The sequence below is a fragment of the Bemisia tabaci genome, chromosome 10, assembly GCF_918797505.1.
Source record: "Bemisia tabaci chromosome 10, PGI_BMITA_v3".
Taxonomy (NCBI): Eukaryota; Metazoa; Arthropoda; class Insecta; order Hemiptera; family Aleyrodidae; genus Bemisia; species Bemisia tabaci.
The window spans coordinates 17,837,165-17,861,984 of NC_092802.1; the positions used below are offsets into that span (position 1 = coordinate 17,837,165).

The following is a 24,820-nucleotide window of genomic DNA, read 5'->3' on the forward strand; positions in this document are numbered from 1 at the left end:
TGAATACTCAGATCAGTGCCAGTTTAGGGCTGAGTACTTAGTAGCTAATTTTTCACTTTATGTTTTCAGGATCCCAATGTTGTCCGGAAACGAATGCAACTTGAGAATCGCAATGCGGCATTGCAAAATATTCGCCTAATGCCTGTAGAAAAACCTCGTGATAAAGAAAACATCCCATTGCGCAGGATCCGTCGGGAACCTCGCACCCCACCAGAAATCATCGATCTCGTTGAGGAATCAGCTGCAAAGAAGGAAGATGGCTCGTCTTCTTCAAAGAAGCAGAAACTCGACATTCTCCGCGAAGGCGGCCTGGAAGTTACACCAGTCACCACTAACAGGGACGAAGGCGGCCCGTCCACTGTTGTCAAACCTCCACCACCTCCCTCAAGTCCTGGCAAAATCTCAATCACTGTCACGCCGGACGTGAGTCACATGTTGAGCGGTGGCGCTACTATCCTTCCTGCAACTTCTGAGGTTCGACCGAAGTTTGCTAACTTTGTACCACCTCCTCAGTCGTCCACTCCATCCACAAACGGACGCTCGTTACCCCCACCAATCAAATCTGCGTTCAACTTCAGTGACAAGACGGTCTATGGCAACCCAAAAGATATCTTCCGTGGGAATCCGATAAAGAAAGACATAGCACCGTTCTTTAAAAACAATAAAAATATTAGTTTGATCGAGGTTCACAGCGACATGCCTGTGAAGAAATTGCATCCTAATTTAGGTAGTGAAATTAAGTTTAGTAATGCGGGGCGGTCAAAAGGTAATTTTGTTTCGATATCGCAACCATCGAGTAGTAGGAGTAATGGGTCTTGCGAAGTGCTAGACTTGACGGTCAAAAGTGAGACGCCAATTTCGTTCCCGAAGAAGGGCTCCAATTTAGAAATCACTCTCATTCCTCGTCCTAGTGGGTCTGTGGAAAAACCTAGGAATTTGCCTGTGCAGTCGATGCCACCCTTCCCCAAAGCCAGCAGTACAGCTAGCAAAAGATCTCAAAAACCAGTCCAGCTCTTACCAGCGGCTTCCACAAGCGGGTCACGAGCCGGACAACGGCCGCCAGTAGCGGAACCCTCGGTCTCCGCATTTATTCCGGGTGTCATGAATCCTGTCTTGCTCCAAGCACTTTACAATGGTCTCATTCCACCGCAGCTGTTATCCCAATCCCTGTTTCCACAAGCGAATCAGTCAATGCAGGCGTATAAAGAAATGATGAAGAACAGCAGGAACAAGAATGCATTCCCTCCCTATTTTCAAGACGGTTCCACCTCGATCACACGAATCGGAGACAACTCAACTCCTACGTCAAAGTGAACATCTCGCCCGTGCCATAGATGCTGAATCGCCCTTTCTCTCTCTAGTTAAACCGAATGTCCCTACAGTAAAAAATTTAAGCGTCTTGTAGCAGGCTTGAGTATCAATGTAAAACCTGGCTTGCATTGTGAAACTAAAGTGAAATCAAGGTTACCAGATTGTGCGGACAAATTTAGATATTTTACATGGGTTTGAATTGAGGAAAGCATTGTCCTTTCAGCATTATCTGACAGTAGTGACAACTCGAATTGAAACTGGTTGTTTTTCATTATTTAGTCGTATTTTCATTCTATGAGTTGGATCAAGTAAAGAAAAAGACTTGCCTTAATCTTGAAAGTTTCTTTGGAAAAAACCAGTTCTTGAGTCGCAACGGAGAAAAGAAAAAACTATCCTTCATCTCAACTTTTTTAATACAATATTTAACCTTTTCCTCGTTCTATTCTTGAAATCGAGTGTACGATAGACGTATTTGTCTTATCAATGTTATGCCCTACCTTCACTTTTAAAAAATCTGATTTTTGTTTGAAAAATAAGTTGATTCTGTTGGGCTATTAGAAAAATAGGCCCTACTAGCGTTATTTTCTTGTTTTCTCACAGATTTGTTTTAGTAAGAATTTGAGAAAGGATTGAAGACTATGATATTTACATAAAATTCACACTCTCCTGATCAATATACTCTGTACCTATTTTTTCGCACAATCTGTTTTTCAGAATTTTAGAATTTACTGCAATTTTTAATGTTAATCTTGAAGGCGTGAAAATCTGATACACGTAAAATGTAATGTTGTCTTTGAGGGAAGTTTATAAGACTTCATGGTCTCATTTTCTGACAAATTTGAAGTGACTTTCTAATCATTGAATTTTTTGTGTTTATCCTTCATTTTAAATTTTAACTTTGGCGAGGTGTATTTGAAGTACCTATTTCTCAGTTGAATCAGTAATTTTTAATTTTTTCATTCTAAACCCGCGTAATATTGAATTAAGATAGCAAAGTGAAGTATCAATTTGTATTTTCTTATTTTAGCAATATTTTTTGGGATTTCATTGTGGTCCAAGGGTTAAATTCATAGTTGTTCATTTGACAGCTTATTTCCATAGGAGGTCTTGTACGGTTTAGATTTTGACAAGGGGATCCCTGACATATCATCATAAAAAGGACAATTTTAACTCTCTGGAGAAAATATTCAACAGTATAACTTAGGAAATACAACCCTCCAAGGAGTTTTGATGCTTTGCCTCTACAAAAAATTAAAATACATGAAAAAAAAAAAAATCACTAGTTTTGACTATTTTAAGGTAAATTTGACCTTCTTTAATTTTTTCAAAATCGTAGGATTTTTTTCCTCTGTATTATTTACTTCTTGCAGTGGCTAATCATTATAGTCTTTCGCAGAGATGCAATTCTGTAGTTATACCTCTGAATTTTTTCGAGGTTTGCCAAAACCGTCCTTTATATGATGCCATGTTGAAGGCTTCCTTGAATCCCTGCGTGGAGCTGTTTAAAGAGCAACTATAAATATGGCTCTTTATTCAGGGAATCATTGTGGTCTAACTGTTGTCTAATCTTTTTGGAAAATCCACCAAAAAGAATGTCCAGCATGATCACCTGACAAATGACCAATCATCGTTCTTTGCTCATGACAGTCTTACAACTCTTTGCTGTAACCAAGTGCAAAAATCACACAATGGTCTGCAATGCAGATGTGTTCAAAATAAATAGCTGCCATCTTACTTGATACCATGTACCTTCAAAAGGTTCATTCTGAAGCAGTCCGTCCAATGTTTTCCCGCAAAACATCTTTAAAGAATGGTTTCTAGTCGTTGAAGTTTATCTTTTTTCACTCTGTACCCTGTTTGGTCTCCATAATTTTAATCGCGCTAAGACCAAATAGTTCGGTTTTCCTCTGTACTATTTCTTAATCGCATTTGCCATCTAATTGTCTTTGTATGAACTCAAATTAATCTCAACTTACCACGAAAAATGTATTTTTGTTAAATCCTTGCCCCTATCGGAACCTGCCAATCTAATATTTAAATGAAGCTTATAAGATGGTAACTGCCCAACTTAATCATGTTTTAAATATTTAGAGCTAAACCTTTCAAAACTAGGTAAGATCTGATCGTTGTTATGTAAAACTTACTTTTTTTCATTTCTCTGTCTTTCCACTGATGTTGATGTATGATTTAATTTCCATCATCAAATTGTTTCTAGGATCCAATTTTCACAAACTGTTCAAATTAGGAAGAAATGTCTGTGAAGTCCTAGATGAAATTACTATAATTAAAGAGTTTGAGAAGGGTGTAGAAGCTCCTTTTTGGAGTGAGACGATTTTATAAATATGTAAATACTTTAGCTTAAGCCTTATAAATAGTGCAAGGTTGTAATCTTATTCATGACTTTGTGTGCTATCACAAACTTTTGCTTTGTAATTTTTTTTTTATCATTATGTTTACCTTACTTTTTTCTCACCTTTGTGTTTGGAGAGATATTTCTGTTTCTTCTTTCGCTGTTCCAAATAATTCGAAGGCTACAAATTGGTCACTTTTCTCCCTTACTTACTCATGCCTCCTTATATATATTTTTTTTTTTTTTTTTTTTTTTTTTTGGTATAAATTTAACCGTCAACATTTTTCAAAATTCCCCCCGCCAATTACTTACATACTGGGCTGTAAAAATGTGCCCATTGAAAGATAGTGAAACTTAGAATTTTTGGTGCCCAAAAAAATTTCTTTGAAATTCTGTCCCATTGCAAGTCTGAATTTTGTATCGTTTTGAGCCCATTTTTTAAACTCGGAGCTTTCGAAGATGGTCTCAAGTGTGTAAAGTGCAAAGGAATTTACATTCAAATTCTTTTTTTGCTGAGGCATCAAGCAGCATTATCTTCTGGAACCTTTTTGGAGGAGAAGAAAATGCAAAGATCCAAATTTATTTTAGCACTAAGTTTCCCTCCTTTGTTTAATTTTTCTACTTTTGTACTTTTTTAATAAGTCCCTTTAAATTTTGAATTTTGCATCTCTTGTTTGCTGAAATCTATTCTGCCATGCTAAGTAAAAACGCCATATGAACATTGAAATGTTGCCAAATTTCCTCCGATAAAATTTTTATCTGTGAGGCAAGTGATTCATATTTTCCCTTGGAATTTTGAGGATCTTAGAGCAAAATTTCGAACAAAATTTATGATAAAATTGGAAGAAGAATATTCATGAACTTACCAAGAAATTTGTGCTTCATCAAGGGAAATTTGGCAACGCCTGAAGGCTCATACAGCGTTTTCCCTTAGCATGGCAGTTTACTCGGCTGTCTCCGGCTCTTAATGAATCAAATATTATTGTGCTTTTAGCAAAGCAGTGCACTCCATATCGGTGTAACTTCATGCGTATCTTGGTACTGACAGTGAAAGCGTAGGAATTTGTATCTCAATCAACTTTGCAGACTTCCTGTGGTGTACTATTTTTTAAATTCAAAAATACCCATTGTCATCTCTTGAAAACTTCTCTAATTTTTCCTGTCCGCTTGAAAAATATTCCATGTAAATTTCAAGCATTAGCATTGCTCTGTTCTTCTTTGATAAAATAAAATTGAAGCGGAGATTTCAAAACTCTGCAGTCAAGATATGCACTCCTGCAGTTTCACTGCCGATATTAAAGAAGGCTCCACCGAGATAAATGCACAATGAGACTCATTTCAAGTGCGAGCAAGATGCCTTTTTGTTGTGTGCAGCAAGAGGCTACTTTTCGAAAAGAACCTTGCTTTTTCACTCTCATGAGAGAGGAATACAGAAAAATAAGGAAGAGAGATATTTTCTCTATCGATTTCATTGTTTACTAACGAATCATGTTATATCCGTGTTTTCCACAGCACCCCACATTTTTGTACCATTTGACAGCAAATTTAAATTGGAAAAAAGGAAAAATCGTGTCTCTGTTTTTTGAATTTAGCTGTTCAACTAGGATTAATTTTGTAAATATTTATAAATAGAGACGTGTACTTTGTAAGCTAATCTTGGGTTGATATCCATGTATGATATTTATGTGTAGTCTTTCTTAGATACTTTTTTTAGTGCTCAAAAAGCTGGGTCTTCCCCCCCTCCCCCCCCCAAACTGCCCATGAATGTACTTTTGATCAACTTCGCTTTCCAGTCTTTGAACTCATCAACTTTCATCCATGATGGTTTTGGTTTGAAATCTTCTTTAAAGGAAGGGTATGGATAAGGGCCGTTTCTTGGACCACCCTGGTTGAATTTCCTCAACTCTACAATTTTTTACTCATCGGAGGTCTATGTTTTATACAATGTATCATGATTTGGTCATTGCCAGTCTCCTCTGAGAATTAATACTGTCGAAAACATAGGTCTTAAAGGCGATTTTGATAACAAATACGAAATTCTCGGTATTCGACCGCAAACTCTTAAAACCCCCAATTTTCGCCAAAATCGACCTTCAAACCAATGTCTAGGCCAATACTAGACCTAAGAAGAGACAGAAAATGACCAAAACATGATACATTCCACAGAACAAGGACCTGTGAGCTTGAAAACTGCTCTTATCGATACCCCTCTTTTCATCCTTACTAGATCTTGAATGTAGTTAATTCCTCCATCCAATATAGATTTCTCAAAATAATACAATTTTATGTCGAAAGCAACACCATTCTGCTCAGCTCACAAGTAGACTTCATTTTACAATCAGGAACTACTATTTCTGGTGCATCCATGGAGGAAACCCATGGCACATAGGTTTTTTTCCAAAATAAGCCTGAAATTGTAGTTCATTTTGCAAAATGTATTCCTAATAATTGTAAATAAGAATGAAATGTGTGTATGAACAAAAACTGGGATCAAAACCGTCTCAAATCTGACTATTTTTGGTATCACTCTGTGTGAGCAAATATTCCTACCTGCCAGCTGTCTCCCTTTTCACGTCTTCAATAAACTCGCTCATTGAAATTAGCAGCTTTTGTTGTCCTCTGATGTTTTGTCTTCAATTTTTCCCATCAAAGCTCAAATTTCAATTTTCTCCAGCAACTTAACATTTCAAAGTGAGGTATTGAAAGAGAAGGATAAAATCTGCCACCTGATTGGGTGAAAACACACCCATCAAAAAGCTATAATTTCTTCACCATGTCTAAAAATTGTTTTCTAGAATCAGTTTTGCAAAAAGTTATATCGATCTGCAGAGAAAAAAATAAATAAATAAATTATAATACTAAAAATGATATATATTACAGCTGGGCATTTAATAGGGCTCTTTCAGTAATTTTTAGCACTGAATCTGAAAATGAACATGGGTTTTTCCCAACACTTACCAATAATTTCCCATAAAGTGAGATTTTCCTCATCAAAATGCTCTATGACAAGAGAAATTAGACTTTCTCAAAAATGTTCTGTCATTGTTGCTTCAACAGGAAAAATTAAGTGAGAGCTGCACCATCAACCACCCAGATTAAGTATTTTTCTTGTCTAAGGCAAAGAGGAAACGTAGCAGTCTTTCATTGTGGTTTGTCAGCGGATCATGCATTCAACCAGGCAAGCCTCATTCTGAGTAACAGCAGGAAAATTTGTTAGGTATTCTATACATGCCTACCAATTTCTTTTTGGCTGCTAATTGGGAAAATGATCTTGATTTTCCTTTATCATTTTCCTGGAGATCACACTTTCTTCAGAAAAGTCTTTTTTTTATAAGAAAATCTCGATCCATCGAGAAATTGGTGGGCGTTGGAGAAAAACCAAGTTATTTTTGGACTCATCACTAGGATTGATCGGAGTCACCTATCAAATACTCAACAATTTTATCGCTGCAGACATATCTGATCAGTTGAAGTTGATAATCAAACATGTATCATTATCTACGCAAATCAATAATCTAGGAGATCGAAAGCAAACTAATCACCTGAATTTTAGTTTAAGTTGGCATTCATTACAAAAAAAAAATCGAATTATTATTTTAATTCCCTATGGAAGCCATCTCTTGGTATGAAACTGGCACACTTTTTGAAACAGGCCACTCATGCTTTGTCAGCTTTGCATCTCACACATCCATGAAAATTAATTAATTTGGAGTGAATTGTCTCATGTGTAAGGGATCTGGAATATTTGTAATTTTTGTTCATTTTTGTTTTTGGTAATTCACCAAGTTTAGTTCATGTATCTTTTGACTATTATTTGTAAGTTAAAATACATTATTGTATCCTACATGAAAGCCTCTACGATATTTAATTTCTTTCACATATTCATCTCAGGGGGCTAGAAAATCACGCAGGCTAAGGAAAACTTTAAAAACATTTTGGAGCCTCTAAAGACCCTGCCTCTTACTCCGAAATTAGAGACTTGTCCTTCTCAATATCAATGTAGCTTTTTGAGTCTGAGAGTTTTTACAAAATCACCAAGGCCTCGAAAATTAGTGGGATACCTCTACAATTATTTCGCATTATTACTCAGATGGGAAATCTGGAGAATATAATTTTATCATTGCTTTATACGTAACATAGGTATTGTTACCCCCCTTGTTCTCTCATCATATTTCAGTCTGCATAAGTGTTAAGTAGTTATCTCTTCCAAGAATGAAAAAATGTCTTTTTCTGGGAAAACTGAAGAAAAGAAAAATACAGGGGCTGGAGAGTATATCCTAATGGCTGTACAGTGCTTTTGCAGAACTATCAACCTATTTGCAGGCACATTTTACGTTCATGAGGCCAAGCGCAACTAGTGGTAAATTTGTCTTTACAGTCAGCTTCATCAAGCGCTAAGTTGACTCGCACCTAATTCTAAATGATGCACTCACTCTCCGTGTTCTTGTCTATTTTATCCCCAAGGTATTCATTTTAAAGGTCTCGGTCAGCTGATAGTGAGTGCAGAATTTACAATTTTGTGCTATTGGAACCATTCAAATTTTTGCGCTCTTCCCAGAAAAGAGAGCATGTGATTGTAAATCAAATTTTACAGTGTCCAGTGTTCTGGAACTGGTTTTTGACTGATTTGATGATTTTAATATGAGCTAAATGTGCGTGAGATAAATGTGCCTCTCTGTAAACGAGGATACTACTAGCGCTAAACATTGAAATTTGCCATGGTTCTTGGCGGCAGGGAAAATACAGGATCAGAAATGAGACGAGGCCATCCATTAAAGATGTGGAAAGTTCGATAAAATGAAAAAAAAAACAAAAAAACAAAAAACAAAGGAAAAAAACATTGTGAATTTAGGCGCCTTATGCCAAAAGCAAACGGACTTGTGGAATTTTGGCTGTCTGGTTGCTGAAATTATTTTCAATCTAAATCTCAAAGGTATCTTCCTATACCCATTTCGTGCGAACGTTGGAAACAACGAAGCTGTTAAATTGAATTTCGGACCCAATCGGATCAATAATTCTCACCTGAAAAATGTGCCCTCTAGTGATAGGGTCACGGTCCGTGATTCTCAGGCAGTCGTAGATGGAGTAGAAAAATTTCTAGATTGATTTCCTTCGACGTTGCCTAAACAGAATTTATTTTCAATTCGTGACCCAATTATTCGCTAAGTGTCTCGAAACAGTTGCCCCTAAATCGTGATAACCACTCAGTACGTTACCCATGCGTGGCTATCTGGTAGCACGCATCATTTGATGAATTTAAAAGCTCGCGAAAGCACGAGGTACGGCTGTCGATCTCTGAATATTACACGAATATTTTACCACATAGGATATGTTTTAGTCAACCCGTCCAATTGAAGGCGAATCATTGTGCTCAATTACTCGGCTGAACACGTCTCAAGTGGCAGGAGATATCATGCGCCTTCAAAAATCGTTATGATGTCCATGATACCACTATTGCAGCTTGTGGGTACCCGTTTTGCCTACTCTCTTGATTGAAGGCTAACCTGTGAGTTCTAGCTTCTCAATGACTTGCGTGAGGAGATCCAGAAATTGCAAGGTATCATTATACTTACCAAAAGATTAAAAATGGTAGTAGGTACTAAGATTTTGTTTTTATTTGTCATTTGGCGGATAATTGCACAATGTCTCATGGAGGACCTTCAGACCAGTCGCGAAACGAAAGATGCACAGGGTGCGATTCATTTAATTGCAATGAAACTTTTTTCCAAGCAAATCCGGCGGATCCAGCGAATTGGCAACATTGTTTTTTTCTCTTCTTAATCACATGGGAATGTATCGATTCTTAGAGGAGCCAAGTGCTCCGACAAGAATCGATTATTCAGCATAGGTTTAAATTGAGGAAATCCGGTGTTGCCAAATTGCTGGATCCGCCTCTGAAGGCACAACAAACTCATTTTTCAAATTCCGCACAGCTCTTTGAAGTACCTATACTGGTGGTGTTTTTCAAAAGTTGATAAGTCTCAAACAATTAATATACCCATCGAGGTAGGCTACATCGCCTGTAATCTATTATCCATAGATGATTTACCGGGCTGTCGCCGAATGGTAGAGGATTGCCACTGATGCAGCATGCTCGAGAACTGAAGGCGCATTAATTGTTACACTTGTACTATGTGCGTTAAAAATTAACGTATGGTTTCGTGTGATTCTTGTCATACCTCAGAAACAAAAGGAAATAATAAGGTTCGAATAAATTATTTAGAGATGAGTTCGGTATTCTCGACAAAATGTTTTCAGGCGTTTGAATGACTAAAGGAATAAGTGACAAAAGATCAAATCCATACAGCCACTGAAAGACATTGGCGGATCCAACGAATTGGCAACATCGTTTTTCTCCATTTAAACCTATGGAGATGCATCGATTCTTGGTCCGACAAGAATCGATTATTTAGCATAGCTTTAAGCGGATGGCCAAATTGCCGGATCCACCTCTGACTGAAAGATGAAAAGCGTTTCGAAATTGTATGGAATCTGATCCCATATTGCCTGTTGTTCCGTGGCGTTTGTACGCACAATGTTAAAGTTAAATGAGGTTGAAGTGGGGGGGGGGGGGGGGGAGGGCTGCTATGGTGTGCCAAAGAATGGGAGCAAGGCGTAATTTCAGGATGCTTTATTCGGATTAGACTGCCCAAGAGAAAAGGAAATTTTACGCCGCAAAACTTAGAATGAAATTGAGATGTTGGAAAGATAAATTGGGTTGCTGGACGTTTTATGAAAAACCAACGATGAGTTCGAACAATTTGGAGTCCACGGTTGAAAGATCGTAAGTTTGAGCAAAAATTATTGAAAGTTCACTTAATCCTACCATTTTGTCGCTGCTTAAAATAGTCGTTTGTGCAAAGTGCTTCGCCCCCGTTCATTAGGACGTTTAAATATGTGCTAAAGCTAAAGGGAACTATGTACATACCCTTTAAACCAAAGGGATGCAAATTCTACGCACTTAGCTCCTTAAAAATTAAATTATTTGTGCTTGCAGTTTTCTAGTATTGGCTTACTTAAATTTTTGTTTCAACTTCTCAAAATGGTCTGGTAATGATCTACAATCGAAAATTCGCCTCGTTTTGTCCCCTATATTCGACTTACGGTTCGTTTTCCTTATCATTTATTGGGCTGATAAAATATGTACCTATGCGTTAATCATCAAAAAAAAATCAATCTCTAATCTCTCAAATCGTGCCTTTCAATTTCTGGAGTTCTGGACCTCCTCCCGTAAGTCATCGAAACGCTGCTACCTAAAGTTAGCCTTCCATCGAGGAGGTAGGCAAAACGGTCACCCACAAGCTGGAATAGTGGTATCATTTGCATGATAACGATTTTTGAAGGCGTATAATGCCGCATGCACGTGAGAAGTGCTCGTAGAGGAGTAATAGAGCACTATGATTCGCCTTCAATCGGACGGAATACCAAACGCATCAAACACAACGCAAAAAAGCTTTTTACGCTTTACACTTTTTTGGCAAATTCAAAGGAAATATTTCAAGGACTTTATCTATGACTGGACGTGAAAAACGGGACTGGGACCCTACCCTGGCGCCCAAAGGTAAATTTTCGAGGCAAGACTTTTTTTTCAAGTGGGCCAGAAATCCGAAAATAGTTTAAAAATGAAAACGCTTTCTGATATCCCCCCAAAAAAATTAGTGGCGCCACAATTTATTTTATACCCGTTGCTAGAGGGGGCAAAGCTGCAATATTATTACATTTTTTCTCACTTTTTTCAACTGTGACAATCAAAGATTGAAAATCTCTCTATGCTCCTATGACTACGTTTTTTGAATCGTAAGCTCCGTCCTCCAGTTTGATTCGGTGTCAAAAAAGCTTCCTCCACTCGAAAGTTGGATTTTGAGAATTTTTTCGGATTATTACTATTCACGGTTACATTTTTTTTATATATTTTCCCTTTCTCAGAACGGCAGCTCTTCATAGGAAATCCGCTCTCAGTTTCCGTTGATAAAATAAACATTTGAAAACTTGGCAACAGATTAAAAAATGTTTCATTTTTCACGAATGAGAGTCAAACGCGCCAGACGATGCCATGCATTGATATTGGGCACATTATGAGCGGCAAGTCAGAGAGGAAGTGATTACAGGGTTAAAGGTAAAAAGCGGGGTATTGTGACGCGAGGAAGGCGAAATGTTGACCGAAAATGAGTCAAAGTAAACGGCAAGTGCGAGGGGTGGTTATAAGGAGAGCGGAGCGAAGTGTAGGTCATGAATTCGTAATTAGGATGGTGAAAAAAGCAACGTCTGCATGTGTCAGGCCGAAGGAAAGACGACAGTCGGGCGGGAGCCAGTGTCACAGAGAAAACGGTAGGAGAGAGCCAAGGAGCGCGTCACCGGCTCCGGGTTTAGGGTGATAATATATTGATTTTCCGGTTGACATTGTCACTATCGATAGTGCGTTCCTCGAGGAGATCAAACACGAAGAGGGAAGGGGAAAAAAGCGAGTAAAAATGAGATGATCCTAGTCGCACCGAGGAGTGTATTTGCGTTGCACGTGAAATTGCGCGATCTCGTGAGTTGACAGTGCGCTAGGATGTCGGCATGGAGCTAGGAATGGCAGGCCGAGAAATGTTCTTCAGGAGACCGAAAAAGAGATCTAGTTGACGCTCTGGAACTGCCCTCCAAAAACGCAACCACGGCCCTAGCACGGAGCAAAAAAGGTGGGCTCATTTTTTCGTTTTTCTCTGGTTTCTCTTCCCTGTGGCTGGCTGACAGTCGGACGAACACAGGCTGAGATTTTCGTACGAAATGCCGATTTTACCGTGCGCTGCGCCGGTACATTCGCCGCCGCTCGATACCGCATGCGTCTCTCAGTGGCGCTACAGCGATCATTTCGAACGCCACTCCGCCAGCCTACTCGCGTAACTCCGTTAATTAGGGACACACGTCCAAATAATTCCGAATATCTCCTCCTTACAAATCTCGTTTCATTCGTACGAGATTCTAGAGTTGTGTACTTACTTTCCGATCCGAAATAAAAATGAACGCGCAATACTCGAGTCAAAATCTTCACCGGCTTTTCAGATTACGCATGACGTGAGAGTATACAGCAGTTTTCATCGGTCAAAATGATACTAAAAATCGTTCTTATCCACTAAAATGCATGTTTTAATCGTTGTTCCTTTTTTTACGCCGAGTTTACCCGAAAATAATCTCAGAGTTGTTGCGGAGTCTAGTGAAACAATTAGCTCTTGACTCCAGTGGTGCGGTCGAGTTTTATTCAGTACTCTTCCTCCGAGGCCGCTTGAGGTCGGTAGATAACCAACGTGGGGATTGTGTTTTCATTTGTTTTGATTTGTAATGAAGTGTTTTTTCGCGAAAAGTGCTTGAATCCTTCGAAATTCCACGGGAGTGTAGTTATGTGCAGTGATTTTCCCGGTGTTTATTACGTGAGTGATTCGGTGAGCTGCCTCGAACATGACGACGAGAGTGCAGTCAAGCAAAACAATATTCCGTTCAGAGTCCTGACTGTCACAGCATGAGACAGGGACGTGGAGGCCAGAGAAGCAAAAAATGTAATTTCCCCTTTTTTTCCCTTCTGTTTTACAATTTCATTCAATTTTATTTTTTTACTCTTCATCGGAAAATTTTCAGTTAGGTTATGGGCCCTGCTCAAGCCACAACAAGGTTAGGCTTCCGCTGATAGGAGCTGTATCTTCTTTCTATCCTGTATCCAGGATATCAATTCATTAGCTTTCAACAAGATTACTATATTCATGGAACTTTTGCTCTCCTATTGACCACCCCTTATAGTTTTCTTCACTCTGGTTCCGAGAAAGTTTATTATGAAAATTCTGTTATCAACCTAGTTGTTGTTGTTTGATGGCTACACATTTGAGACAGTCGAAGAAGTAGCTGTAGATCCTTGTACGAGATCCGAAGTTAAACACCATACTATGCATTTTCTCATCGAACTTAGAGTAAACCACGTATATCACACTAAAAATCTATTCATGAACCTCAAGTAAAGCGTTAAATCAACATTCCTCGTGGTCCTTAGTTTGATCGTGAGAGTTTTACTCACCGAGTAATTGTAATCAGCTCAATTCAAGTTAAAAGCATTCTGACTACATATAATTAAATTTTGTAGTAGATAGTGTTTCCAACTATTTGATTATATTTCTGTAACAGTGTACGCTCATATGGCCTGAATGGGAGGGAAGTTTTTTTCAAGCTTACGTGGACATTTTCCGACAATTTATAAATTCTTCCTAACTGATCGGATTGACTCTTACTTTACCTAATTTTTTTCTCTTGAGCCAGACCCTCAAATTTTCTCTCAGTTCTTATCAATAATGTTATCGCATTGACCTAGAGCTGATGGAGAAAATTTTCCCTCTGCAGATGTTATTTTTCTTGAAAGCATTAGCTGCACTGTAGGAAACACAGCTTGAATCTCAGACCTTGTCCAGAAAACCAAAATTTCCGCACAAGCTGAAGATATCAAAAGGTCTGTCCCCTGTAAGTCTTTATGAACACTGCTAACTGTGATTGGGCTATATACTTATATGGTCACTACTTAAATGTGCGGTCACAGTGGCTACCGATGGGATGCCTAGATTTACGTTTCACCAGTTTCCTCCACTTTTAACTTTTAACGTATTTAGCATTCTTATATGACAGATGATAAAGCTGCCTTCTCGTACGCCCCTAAAAATATTTTGCTCCTGGAAGTGCTCTGCCAATGAACCATCAGTTTCTTCCCTCTACCATCAGCTTATCCATTTACCTACAAGTACTTCATTGTAGGTATGTTGATGAAGGCACGTGAAAAAAGCTCGGGTTAAATCTATCCAATCATAATAAAAATAATGAGTCAATCAGTACTTTAGTGTCATTAGCACAAATAACAACAAGACTTCAAACAAGCGTAGCTAGTGTAAATTTTGCATATCTAACTTCATTGCGAACCAAGTAACCTTGCTATTTTGCAAGGTTGGGAAGGCTCTAATTGTACGGATCAAGAAACGAATGAAAATATACCATCCAAGGTAGAGTAACGCATCCAGGAACTGGAAAAATGAATTTTTACAGAATTTATCAGAAATTGAGAATCTTAGGGCCAAAAGTTAGGTACTCTTCACCTCTAGACTAAATGTTCGGTTTCGAATTTGGCAGTCGACGTAGGTAATTAAGCCCTCCTTTATAAACTTACTTGACTATAATATGATCAAATAACTAATTTTGCTCTTGACTAAGTAAGGAGAAACATTTTATTTTGCCTGAGAAAATCTGGACCCTACCTACTTAGTGGCTGAATGGTAAAAACTTGGCCTCTCAATCAGGTAAACATACCTAAGAAAGTGAGAAATTTCATAAATTTCAGAGAAAGTGAATTTTACAGCTATAAACACCATGTTTTTATTTGACTGCGCCTGATTTTTTTATAACGTCTAGTATTTACAGTTGGATCATGATTTTCAAGTAATAGGAACGGAATTGATTTTCAGATCCATTCTGAGCTATCTTGTGCCCTTCCGTTTATGGGTTTCATCTACTACTGAACAGCTGGATAGAGGAGTTTAGGTAATGATCAGTTGAAAACACGGTATACCTACTCTGCAATCTCCTTCGTCTTTCGCAATGTAATTCTGATTCACGAAAACCCACTCTTTCTCTCTCTGAGCCAGTGAGCGTATGTGTGTGTGTGTCTCTTCTGTACCTAATTAAATGTTTAATATCACCAGGGTGCACAGTTCCTCCTTAATCATTTTTCCCCCTGTCTGCTTCCTGGTCGGGTCTGCGAGTTAAGAAAATGAGGTAAAATGTTGACGAATCAGAAAATTATTAAAATATGGGGTTACAATCAATGGTAGAGAATTTTTTATCTTGAATGTTGCAGAGAGAATCACTTTATTACTGTAAACAATGTCTCTTTTTTTCTTACTTTGGTTTTTTCTCTTTTTTCGAGGATATTTTTGCATTTAGTCATAGGAGGAAATTTATGTAAGGTCTTCAAACCCATGGAATTTGGGCATTTGTAGTCTTGGATTTTTTTTGCCAAACTCGGATGTGAATTAAGTCGTAAAAATCAGGCCGACACTACATAAGCTCTGGTGATTCTGATTACTTAGCGGTGGGGACAGCTCTGATAGGTTGAAAGATGCTGAAGTTTTGGCTTGTCATTAGAGCAGACTCATCATATGTTGAGACAAACGTCAATCTCTAATTACCTCCGGATCAGCATTACTCAACAGGTTAATACATGCAGTCAAATGGCATCACTGATGAGTGGTGACGTAAACAAAAACAAAACTCGACTTTTGTCTCATCGACAAAATCCAAACCCTAAAAAAGGTTTGCAGAATTTTGACATTTTTCCTGACAAGCAGTAAACCTGCTTTAAGATCATCAGAACGAAGTCAAACTTATTCTACAGTGTTGATTTCCTTGATTTTTAAATCTAAAGAAAATATTGATTATTTTTACCCACTTAGGTAGGTACGTCTGCCTCAGAAAATAATTCATGTCCTCGTAGGGATCAACGGTCATTCCTGGTTGATGGAAAGAATGGACACGCTCCTAATTTGTAGAAACAAACTTCTCTTTCAGATCATATAGGTGTTTCCACAATCTCCTCACAGCTTCGAGTTTGCACTCTCACTATCCTGTATTTCTGAAAGATCTCTGGTTACACTCATCTTTTTGGTGTTTTTTACCCTTGTTGTTACTATCCTGTACCTCTGTTTCAAATCTTTCTGTAAAATTTTAAATCAAAAGTAGGTGGGTTGGTACGGAACCCTTTGTAATATAAGAAGCTATCCGTTCACTCATGTAGTTAAATTCAATCAACAAGGCAACGCAAGTAACTCCCATAGATGGCATGGATATTTTGCTCAAGGGATTGACAACCAAAGGTGCACTATTTTGAGAGATAAAAAATGAGTAATAAGTGTTTATACATTCAGAATAGAGGACCATGAAATTAGAAAGATTTTCCGATTCTGATTTATTTCTCTGAAAGATTCTGACGAAGTGTAGGAAATTTTCCAAAAAGCAAAAGTTTCTAAAAGGCTTGAGCAAATATTTTTGGAACTTTAATTGAGTCAACTATTTTTTTTTCAAATGCCTTACTTGCGATTATTCTCTTATACCTTTGAACATGCAACAATTTGGAATTTGATGTCAAGATGCAATCTGTTTATCGCCGAAGAGAATATCCAAATTTTTTTTTGCGTTTGGAACTGCAGTCTGCTTGATTTGACGCGTTGTTTTTTTTACTGTCTTACTTGTGCCGTTTTGGAATTTGTGGATTTGTTTTGGATTTTGGATGTATATTGTATTTATACACATCCAGTTGGCGTTGTGTGTCTAGTCATACGCACGCACGCTATGTATCAGCCCCATCATTTTTTTCATCTTTTATGTTTGAAATGGATATCTATGAAACTGCGGATCAACATCACCCAAAGTTATTTCTTTGCACTTATTTTATTGTGACATTTCTGAATACTTTTGGGCAATATTATCATCGCTATAGGTACATCTTGTTATAGTTGTTTTGATAGTTATTTCCCCCCAAATAATTACCTACAGAAATTGTATTTTCTTCAGTCAAAATGAGTCATTTAAGTAATGTTTCAATATAAAATAACTTCTCACAGGATACATTTACCCTGCCAAGTTTTAGACTTCCCTGTTAGCTTCGTTATTTGGAACAAGCTAAAAACAAAACAAAAAACCTAGGAAAATTTCTTTTAGAGTCTGATGTTGATTTACTTCCGGTTTTAATTCACCGTAAACTTTATCCCACTTTTCCCAACATGTGAAATAACGCAACTTCGTAATTTCTGCACTCCTATCATATTGTCTCTCCCTTGTCCTCTCAGTAAGCCAGCTCCCGGTGATGGAAGTGTCATTTTTTGTTGTCGCACTGCTTGGTTCACTCAGAATGGTACAACAATTTAGTGGCAGCCCAAAAAAAAAAAAAAAACAGACCACGTAATCGCCAAGAAAAATGATATTTTTTACGCTTTATTATTTTTCATAAGACTATATAGATGAGTCTAAAGCCAATTTCCAACATGTTATAACCTCCTATGTATGATCTTATCTCAAATTTTAATTCAGGAATTTTCTCTTTGAAAACACATAGGATAGTCACCACTTGAGTAATTTTATATGTATATATTTTAAAAAAATTCTAAGAAGAAATTTACAGTAGCACTGCTTTTTCAAAGGTAACATTTAACAAATGTACCTACTTGATTCAAGGTGATGTCGCTCGGTGGGTCTGGTTGAAAGTGCATTCATTCAATGGATGACATTCCTGCGTCAAATCTCGGCAAATTTTGAAATCAGACCCAAAGAGAAGGAACTCCCATGCAAAATTGAAAAAAATACTTAGAATAAAGGGATTATTTAAAGCAAAACTATCTCATAGGATGTAGGAATCAACTCTCAGATCAAGTAGAATATTTTTGATCGATCGATTGATTGATAATTTATTGTCGAAATTAGGTAACAAATGTGAACAATTTCAAGAAAAAGTCAAACATAACATACAGCTGCATAGTAAACAGTTTAAGTAACTTAAAAAATAAAGTTAACATTGAAATTGAAGTTAAAATTGAGATTGATCTATTGACATATGAGGACTTATCTGTAACAATAGCGGATGTGAAAAATTACCTTTTCGAAACACATTCAAAAAACTGTTTTGGCATCGAGAAAATTTTGAGAAAATACTTAAGATGTGATCTTTGAGATCTGAACATTATGCCAGAGCCAAACATAATAAATTTTTGTGTGAACAAAACAGTTTTTTAAGCGTGTTTCGAAAAGGTAATTTTTCACATCCGCTATTGTTACAGATATGTCCTCATATGGACTGTATTTTGCAATTTGGAACTATAAATCCTAGCCCGGTTTAAAAACAACGTATGTACCATCAGTTTCCCTATGCACCTAAGTGTTTTTCCAGAAGAGCCAGAATTTAGAGTTCCAATTTGCCCAATGCAGTCCAAATCCCACTACAATATTTTTCGATTTTGGGTGCCATAAGTTCCTCTGCTAATTATCCGTGGTTTGTTTACTGTTTCAGGCTGTAGCCGCCGCGCTCCACCCATCACGCTGCCAGCCACACTGGAGGACCCTGCAGCCTCGTGGAAGGGGCCCCCCCCTGAGTCGCAGGGTTTTACCCCGAACTCGGGACAAAACTTTTCGGGGCCACCTTCGGGCTATCAGGGTCCATCTCCTTTTCCCGGTCAACAGACCGGGGCCGGTTCGCCAGCCGGGGGCCCCAACTACCAGGGTCCCCCTACCGGTTCGACTACCCCGCAATACACGGCCTCTCCCGCTCCCTCGGGCTCGTCGACGCCTGGTCCCACCCAACCGCAGGGTTTCCCTCCTCCCTCGAATTCGGCCGGACCCCCGTTCAATGGCCCGGGCCCTTTCGGATCCCCGTCGAGTGGCGGGCCGCAGTTCGTCGGGAGGCCCAGTTCGTCGGGGCCGCAGTTCGTCGGTGGACCGGGTAGTGGTGGCAACCCGCATTACTCATCGCCGGGACAACCTTTCCCGGGACACCAGTTTGGATTACCTCCAGGCTCACCGTTCAGTCATGGTCCTATGCCGGGCCCGATGCAACCGCATGGGATGATGCCCGGCTCAAACCCTGTCGACAGGATAGATCAAGGGTGAGTCTCTTGCAATTTATAGTCTCTTAAGTAACTTGTTCTGAAGCAGGGTGTCTACAAGTCCAGAAATAGTATCAATTTTTTAAGGGAGGTCCGGAAATACTGACAAAGTGCGTAAATTCTGCAAAAGGTCCGGAATGGTTATCATTTTTTGGACATTTTTGTCTCAATTTGAGCGAGAAATTCAAATTTTTGAAATTTCTCAAATTTACTCAAATGGAGGTACTGAAAAAGTACTCAATTTTTTGAGAATGTACCGAAAAAGTACTAATTTTTGGCCCGCCTGTTTTAGTAGACACCCTGTGAAGACAGAATTTCCCTATTGCAACTGTTAGTAGAAAACTTTTATGATTTGGACGCCGGAAAACCCATTGATATTTTTCTACAATAAATTGCTCTAACCAGAATTTTTTTAAAAAAAAAAAATACCTACTGCAAACTCGTCGCACTAGGGGCTCTCACAACGACGAACGGCGCTCTTGTCAGACAAATCGATAACATTTTTTCTTGCAAATTCTCCATCTATAAATTTTTTTTTTAACCATATTGCCGTGTCAAGGAAAAACGCCATAAGTATGAGCCAACAAGCGTTGCCAAATTTCCCTCGATTAAAAACGAATTCGCTGGAAAGTTTCTGAATGTTTTGCTTCAACTTTTCAGACGACATTGTTCGCAATTTGATCTAAAATACCGGAAATTTTCAAGGGAAAATATTCACAACCTTCCTCAAAAATACATAATCAATTCTAAGAAATTTGGCAACTCTCGAATGTTCATACGGCGTTTTTCCTTAGCATGGCAGCATAGTTAGTAGCTACTTACTTAAACTGGTAGGGGAGTCGGCGAGACGAAGTGAGGTTATGCCGAGCGTATTCAAATGTGGAGGCGGTCCGGACGCGAGGCGCCCCGGGTGGGAAGGGGGGGGGGAGCAGCGTCTCTCTCCGGTGTTTTTTTTTTTTTTTTTTTTTTTTTTTTTGCGCCGTCTTTACCCTTAATAATTACACGGTTGCCCCGGCAACGGGCTACGGGATTGCCGGTAGCGCGGCGCAATCTATAAAGCGCGGTCCGTCGACGGGCGCCGGGTTCCATCGATATCTCCCCGTTTGAAGCTGTGGGAAAGTATCGATTATCGAGGTGTTGGTCGCGAACACCCCGTCTATCGATCCTTTTCCGTGTGTTTAAATGACGTACCTGTCGATTTATCACGAAACACGCCGCGCAATGCCACTGAATCCCAGGAAGATACACCCTATCGTATGGTTCGAAGTTTAGTGAGCCGCATTCGTCGAACTCTATCCGATCCGTCAATCCAAACTTTCAATTAATTCATAAATAGAAATAGCTATAAAAAATTCTGTTCAAGCCCGGGTGATAAGTTCTGAATAAGTCAGGGAAATCCCGGAAAAGTCAAGGAATGTCTAAGAAATTTTCCAGCTAAAATTTTTTTTCATTAAATCGAAACCGTGAGTTCAATTTCTATCTCTAGAGATGTCGCGCCGTTTACCTATCGCACCTAAAAATAATTTTTATGAGAAATCGTTTAAAAATTCATTAATAAACAAAGAAAAAGATTGAAAAGTGAGGGAATCTTATGCTCAGATTCCGGGAAGCTAGGAAATTTTACGCTCAAAATCCATGAAATGTCAGGAGATTTTGAAATCCGAGGGAGTTACCGTGGTTCCTGTGCTTTAACCCCACAACCGTAGTCGAACCGTGGTTCATAACCTGGGAAAAAGTAGGATAGACGGATATCAGCAGGGTGACGGCATAAAAAATGCGCCTTGCGTCGAAGCAGTGGCGTGCGGTCCGGATAAGCAAGGCAAGCACTGCTTGCCCAAAGATTTCAAAAGAAAGAAGAAAATTACACCTGTTAGATGCATGTTTTACATTTTAGCAAATATAATTTATAAAAGTGCTCAGTATTAAATTGCATTAAAAACAGAAAGAGAAAAGAGACAGAAATACGTATAGTGCCACTAAAGTAATAGGAAACAGCAAGAGCGGATGGAGGTGGCCATAGCGCGCTGCGCGGCCTGCATAACACGGGCCGACTCATGCCTGGAGAATCGCTGCGATTAGCTGAAGCAAAGCCCCCTGCTCGGCGCGAATCAAGGCGGGCGGGTAGAGCGTACGGTTCCGAGTCCGAGCCCTTTCGCTGCGCGATCGCTGCTCGCTTCTCTGGCCATCTCCATCAATGGCCCGTCACCGGAAGCGCGCTCTTCTGCCATCCGAATGGCGCATCTTGCAACCCTCTTTCCGTCGCGGTTGTAATTGCTCCTTCGGAGCAACTGCCCTTCAAGTTCGCTCACTTGATCGATTAGTGAAATTAGAAAATTCTCAATCATGATTTAAACGCAGAAAATTCTAATTTTTCCTAACTTATTTTTTCTAATTTTCCTAATTTTTTAAAAAAACTCGAAAATTTCGAATAATGTAGAATAAAGACTACATACCCTCAAATTAATAAGTGGCAAAAAATTTAGGAGTTAAGAGCATGGAGCCGTCATCTAATGCTCAATAAAAAAACATTCGAAACAAGTTGAGTAACGTGAAATCATAAGTAATAGAGAAAGTAATAAAACCAAAGTTTCAGACGTTCCATCAGATTTCATCCGGAAAAATAGAGCAAATACCGTAAAATTTTAACATTTTCTAGGGAGCTCCCTGAGGAGGGAAAGAACTACGTTATACACCCCCCCCCCCCCCCGCCCCCCCCCCCCCCCATGGCGAACGCTAGAGCTTGCCCTGTCACTAAACCCACCGCACGCCACTGCGTCGAAGAGTTCAGTCTAGCCGCGAAAGAATTCCATACAAGTACTTAATGGAGATGTTGCATGTGTGAGGAATTTGCGATTTGACCATCAATTCACACGTGAAAGTTCGCAAGAAACACACGATGGTGCCACCGGTTTTCTCTGAAATTAACTCCCAAGCTCAAAAAAAGCTCTCAAGTCGAGGCCAAAATTGAGGGGATATCCCACGCCATCCTGAGAGACCCCCTCTACATCAAGACAAACTCTCCATGCAAAGATAGGGAGCAAATACATTAGCAGGGTTGCCGTGTTTTCAGTTCTGGAGTCCCCAAATAAAGTGGCAGCCCTGTCAATGTATTTGCTCCCTATCTTTGCATGGAGAGTTTGTCTTGATGTAGAGGTGGACTCAGAGGATAGCGTGGGATATCCCCTCCATTTTGGCCTCAACTTGAGAGCTTTTTTTGAGCTCGGTCGTTGATTTCAGAGAGAACTAGTGGCAACATCGTGTTTCTCGCGAACTTTTACATAAGAATCGATGGTCAAATCGCAAATCCCTCACACATGCAACATCTCCATTCTCGCCGAGTGAGTGAGGGCACTTAATTTTTCTTCGCTTGGAAAGAAAGTTCTCCTTATCAAAGGACTCATATTTTTCTGAAGGATCATGCTCGACACCCTGTAAGACGAGCATAGCATGGCGAATCCTCTTTTCGGGGCAACTGAAATACTCCGTAGAGGAAATTTTTACCGCCGTCAATGATGCTTCCGTTCGGGACGGGTCTCGACTTTCTAATAAAGAATTTCCAGGAATCAAGGCGAGAATCGCTCCACTGTACTTACTTTCATTTGTTCCGAATCGAGGGGAGTGGGTAGAAACCGTGAAGAGAGATGCTGAGAAACGCGAAGAAAATAAAATCCCCCTCTGCAAAGCTACCGTTGGCGGATTCTAGAAGATTCGGCTTACTTCAACTGCTGAAACGCCGTGGAAAGCCTCTGACTTTGTTCAATTGCTACCGGTAAGATTCGAAATTTCGGAGAATTTTTCCTCCTTATATTGAAAGAGAATTCTCGTCCGCAATTCAATCCAGCGCGTTTGAAGAGTTCAGTGGGAAATGGCTATTGCTGGTTCAGGGTGTCTACAAGTCCGGAAATAGTACAGATTTTTTAAGGGCTGTCCGGAAGTACTGAAAAAGTGCAGAAATTCCGCACGACGGTCCGGAATTTGATTCACTTGATTCGAAAAGACATCTGTTTTATGGCTCTGCTTTCATAAATGGTTGCGATTTTGCGCAAAACACGTGCTTTCTAAGGTGATTTTTCGATCAACACGTTATTTTCCCTACAGTTTTACCGGTTTTCTCGTTGTAAAGCACCGTTTTTTGGGCCTTCCTTATTTCTCACGCGACCTATCCTGACCCCCCTGGTAAAAATTGGCAGTAGAATCTGTGTTCCAAAATACCATAGACCTAAAGCCGGCTGTAAGATTTCCAATAGCTTCTTTAGCCGGCTGTACAATTTCTTATAGCCTTTTATAGAGCCGGCTGTACAATTTCTTATAGCCTTTTATAGTCGATGGCGATTAAGCAACAGCCAGACGATGAAGTTTATGCTAAACGTTACTAAATACGGATACTAGGACTTAGTGAGTTTTTAGACTACAGCTCTCTTTTTGAGCGGTAGTAACTTGATTTATTTTGCGAGGAAAGCTCCGTACTTTTGATGGATGCCTGCCATTCCTAATACACTAGAGCGCCTTCAGTTTCGTATGATACTGTGCAATACCTCTGGTGTGAAATAGTTGTTTCAAGTGCCGTGGCTGGCACGCTGCGGTGCGGCAGGCGGGCAGAGAGCGCGAGACGCGCATTAGCGCCTACAAACCTAACAGGGATACTTCACGCGTTGCGCAACGCGTGAAGTATCCCTGTTAGGTTTGTAGGCGCCGCGCCAGTGCGTCGCCGCTCCGCTATGTGTTAGGCTCTAATATTTTATCTCGCGGAGTCAGCGTTTTTCAACTCATGATTTTGAAATGTTTACACACTCTGTGTGGATTATTCTCGTTTTACTTGATGAAAGAAAAATATGTTTTAAAGGAAATATAATGTGTGTTTTGTAAATATGAAGGTAGTTCCGCATCAAACTTAATGATTTCCAAAGCATACGAATTTCTACACAATTTCTTATAGCTTTTTATAGCCAATGGCGATAAAGTGTAAAGCCCGGCGATAGGAACTATAGCCCGACTGTATACTTTTTTATAGCTTCGTATAGTCCGGCTATATGATTTGCTCCGCTTTCTACAGCCAGCTATATGATTTTCAATAGCCTTCTCTCGTCGGCTATAAGAACTCATATGGTATTTTGAAACGCAGCTCCTATCGCCAATTTTTACCAGGGCCACCTGGTCCAGGGGTTTTTACACCCCTGAAGTAATAGTTGTATTCTTTGAAAAACGTACATAAACCGTCATCATCTATAAATTTCTTAGCGCCACGCGAAACTGAGGCTAGGGGCTCGCGAGCCCCATCCAGTGGTGTGGCGTGAATGATCGATTATCGATATTTCTCCATTTGAAACTATGGCGAAGAATCGATATTTAAGGTGTTCGTAGCGAACACCCTGTATATCGATTTTTTCGTAGGTTTAAATGGCAAATCAATCGATACATCGCAAAGCACGCCACGCCACTGGCTCCATCATATTATCCACCCTTGAAAAATCCTATCAAATCTGCCGAAATCCTGGAATCCTGT

General features: G+C 39.4%; 2 protein-coding genes across 4 annotated transcripts in view; both read left to right on the plus strand.

The window, feature by feature from the left end:
- LOC109033380 (uncharacterized) overlaps positions 1-7,512 on the plus strand; it is a 68,274-nt gene extending 60,762 nt beyond the window's left edge. The window contains exon 8 of the mRNA XM_019045969.2: positions 70-7,512. Within this exon, the coding sequence (XP_018901514.1) occupies positions 70-1,314 (1,245 nt within the window). The 3' untranslated portion in view covers positions 1,315-7,512. The remainder of the gene's footprint in view (positions 1-69) is intronic.
- Positions 7,513-12,397: 4,885 nt separating this feature from the next.
- Chi (LIM domain-binding protein 2 Chi) overlaps positions 12,398-24,820 on the plus strand; it is a 94,045-nt gene continuing 81,622 nt past the window's right edge. Inside the window, exons 1-2 of one of the 3 annotated variants that reach the window (XM_019045960.2) lie at positions 12,398-13,197; positions 18,726-19,317. In XM_019045960.2, coding sequence (XP_018901505.1) covers positions 13,161-13,197; positions 18,726-19,317 — 629 coding nt within the window. In that variant the 5' untranslated portion in view covers positions 12,398-13,160. The remainder of the gene's footprint in view (positions 13,198-18,725; positions 19,318-24,820) is intronic. The other 2 variants (XM_019045958.2, XM_019045961.2) reach the window with 2 other exon arrangements.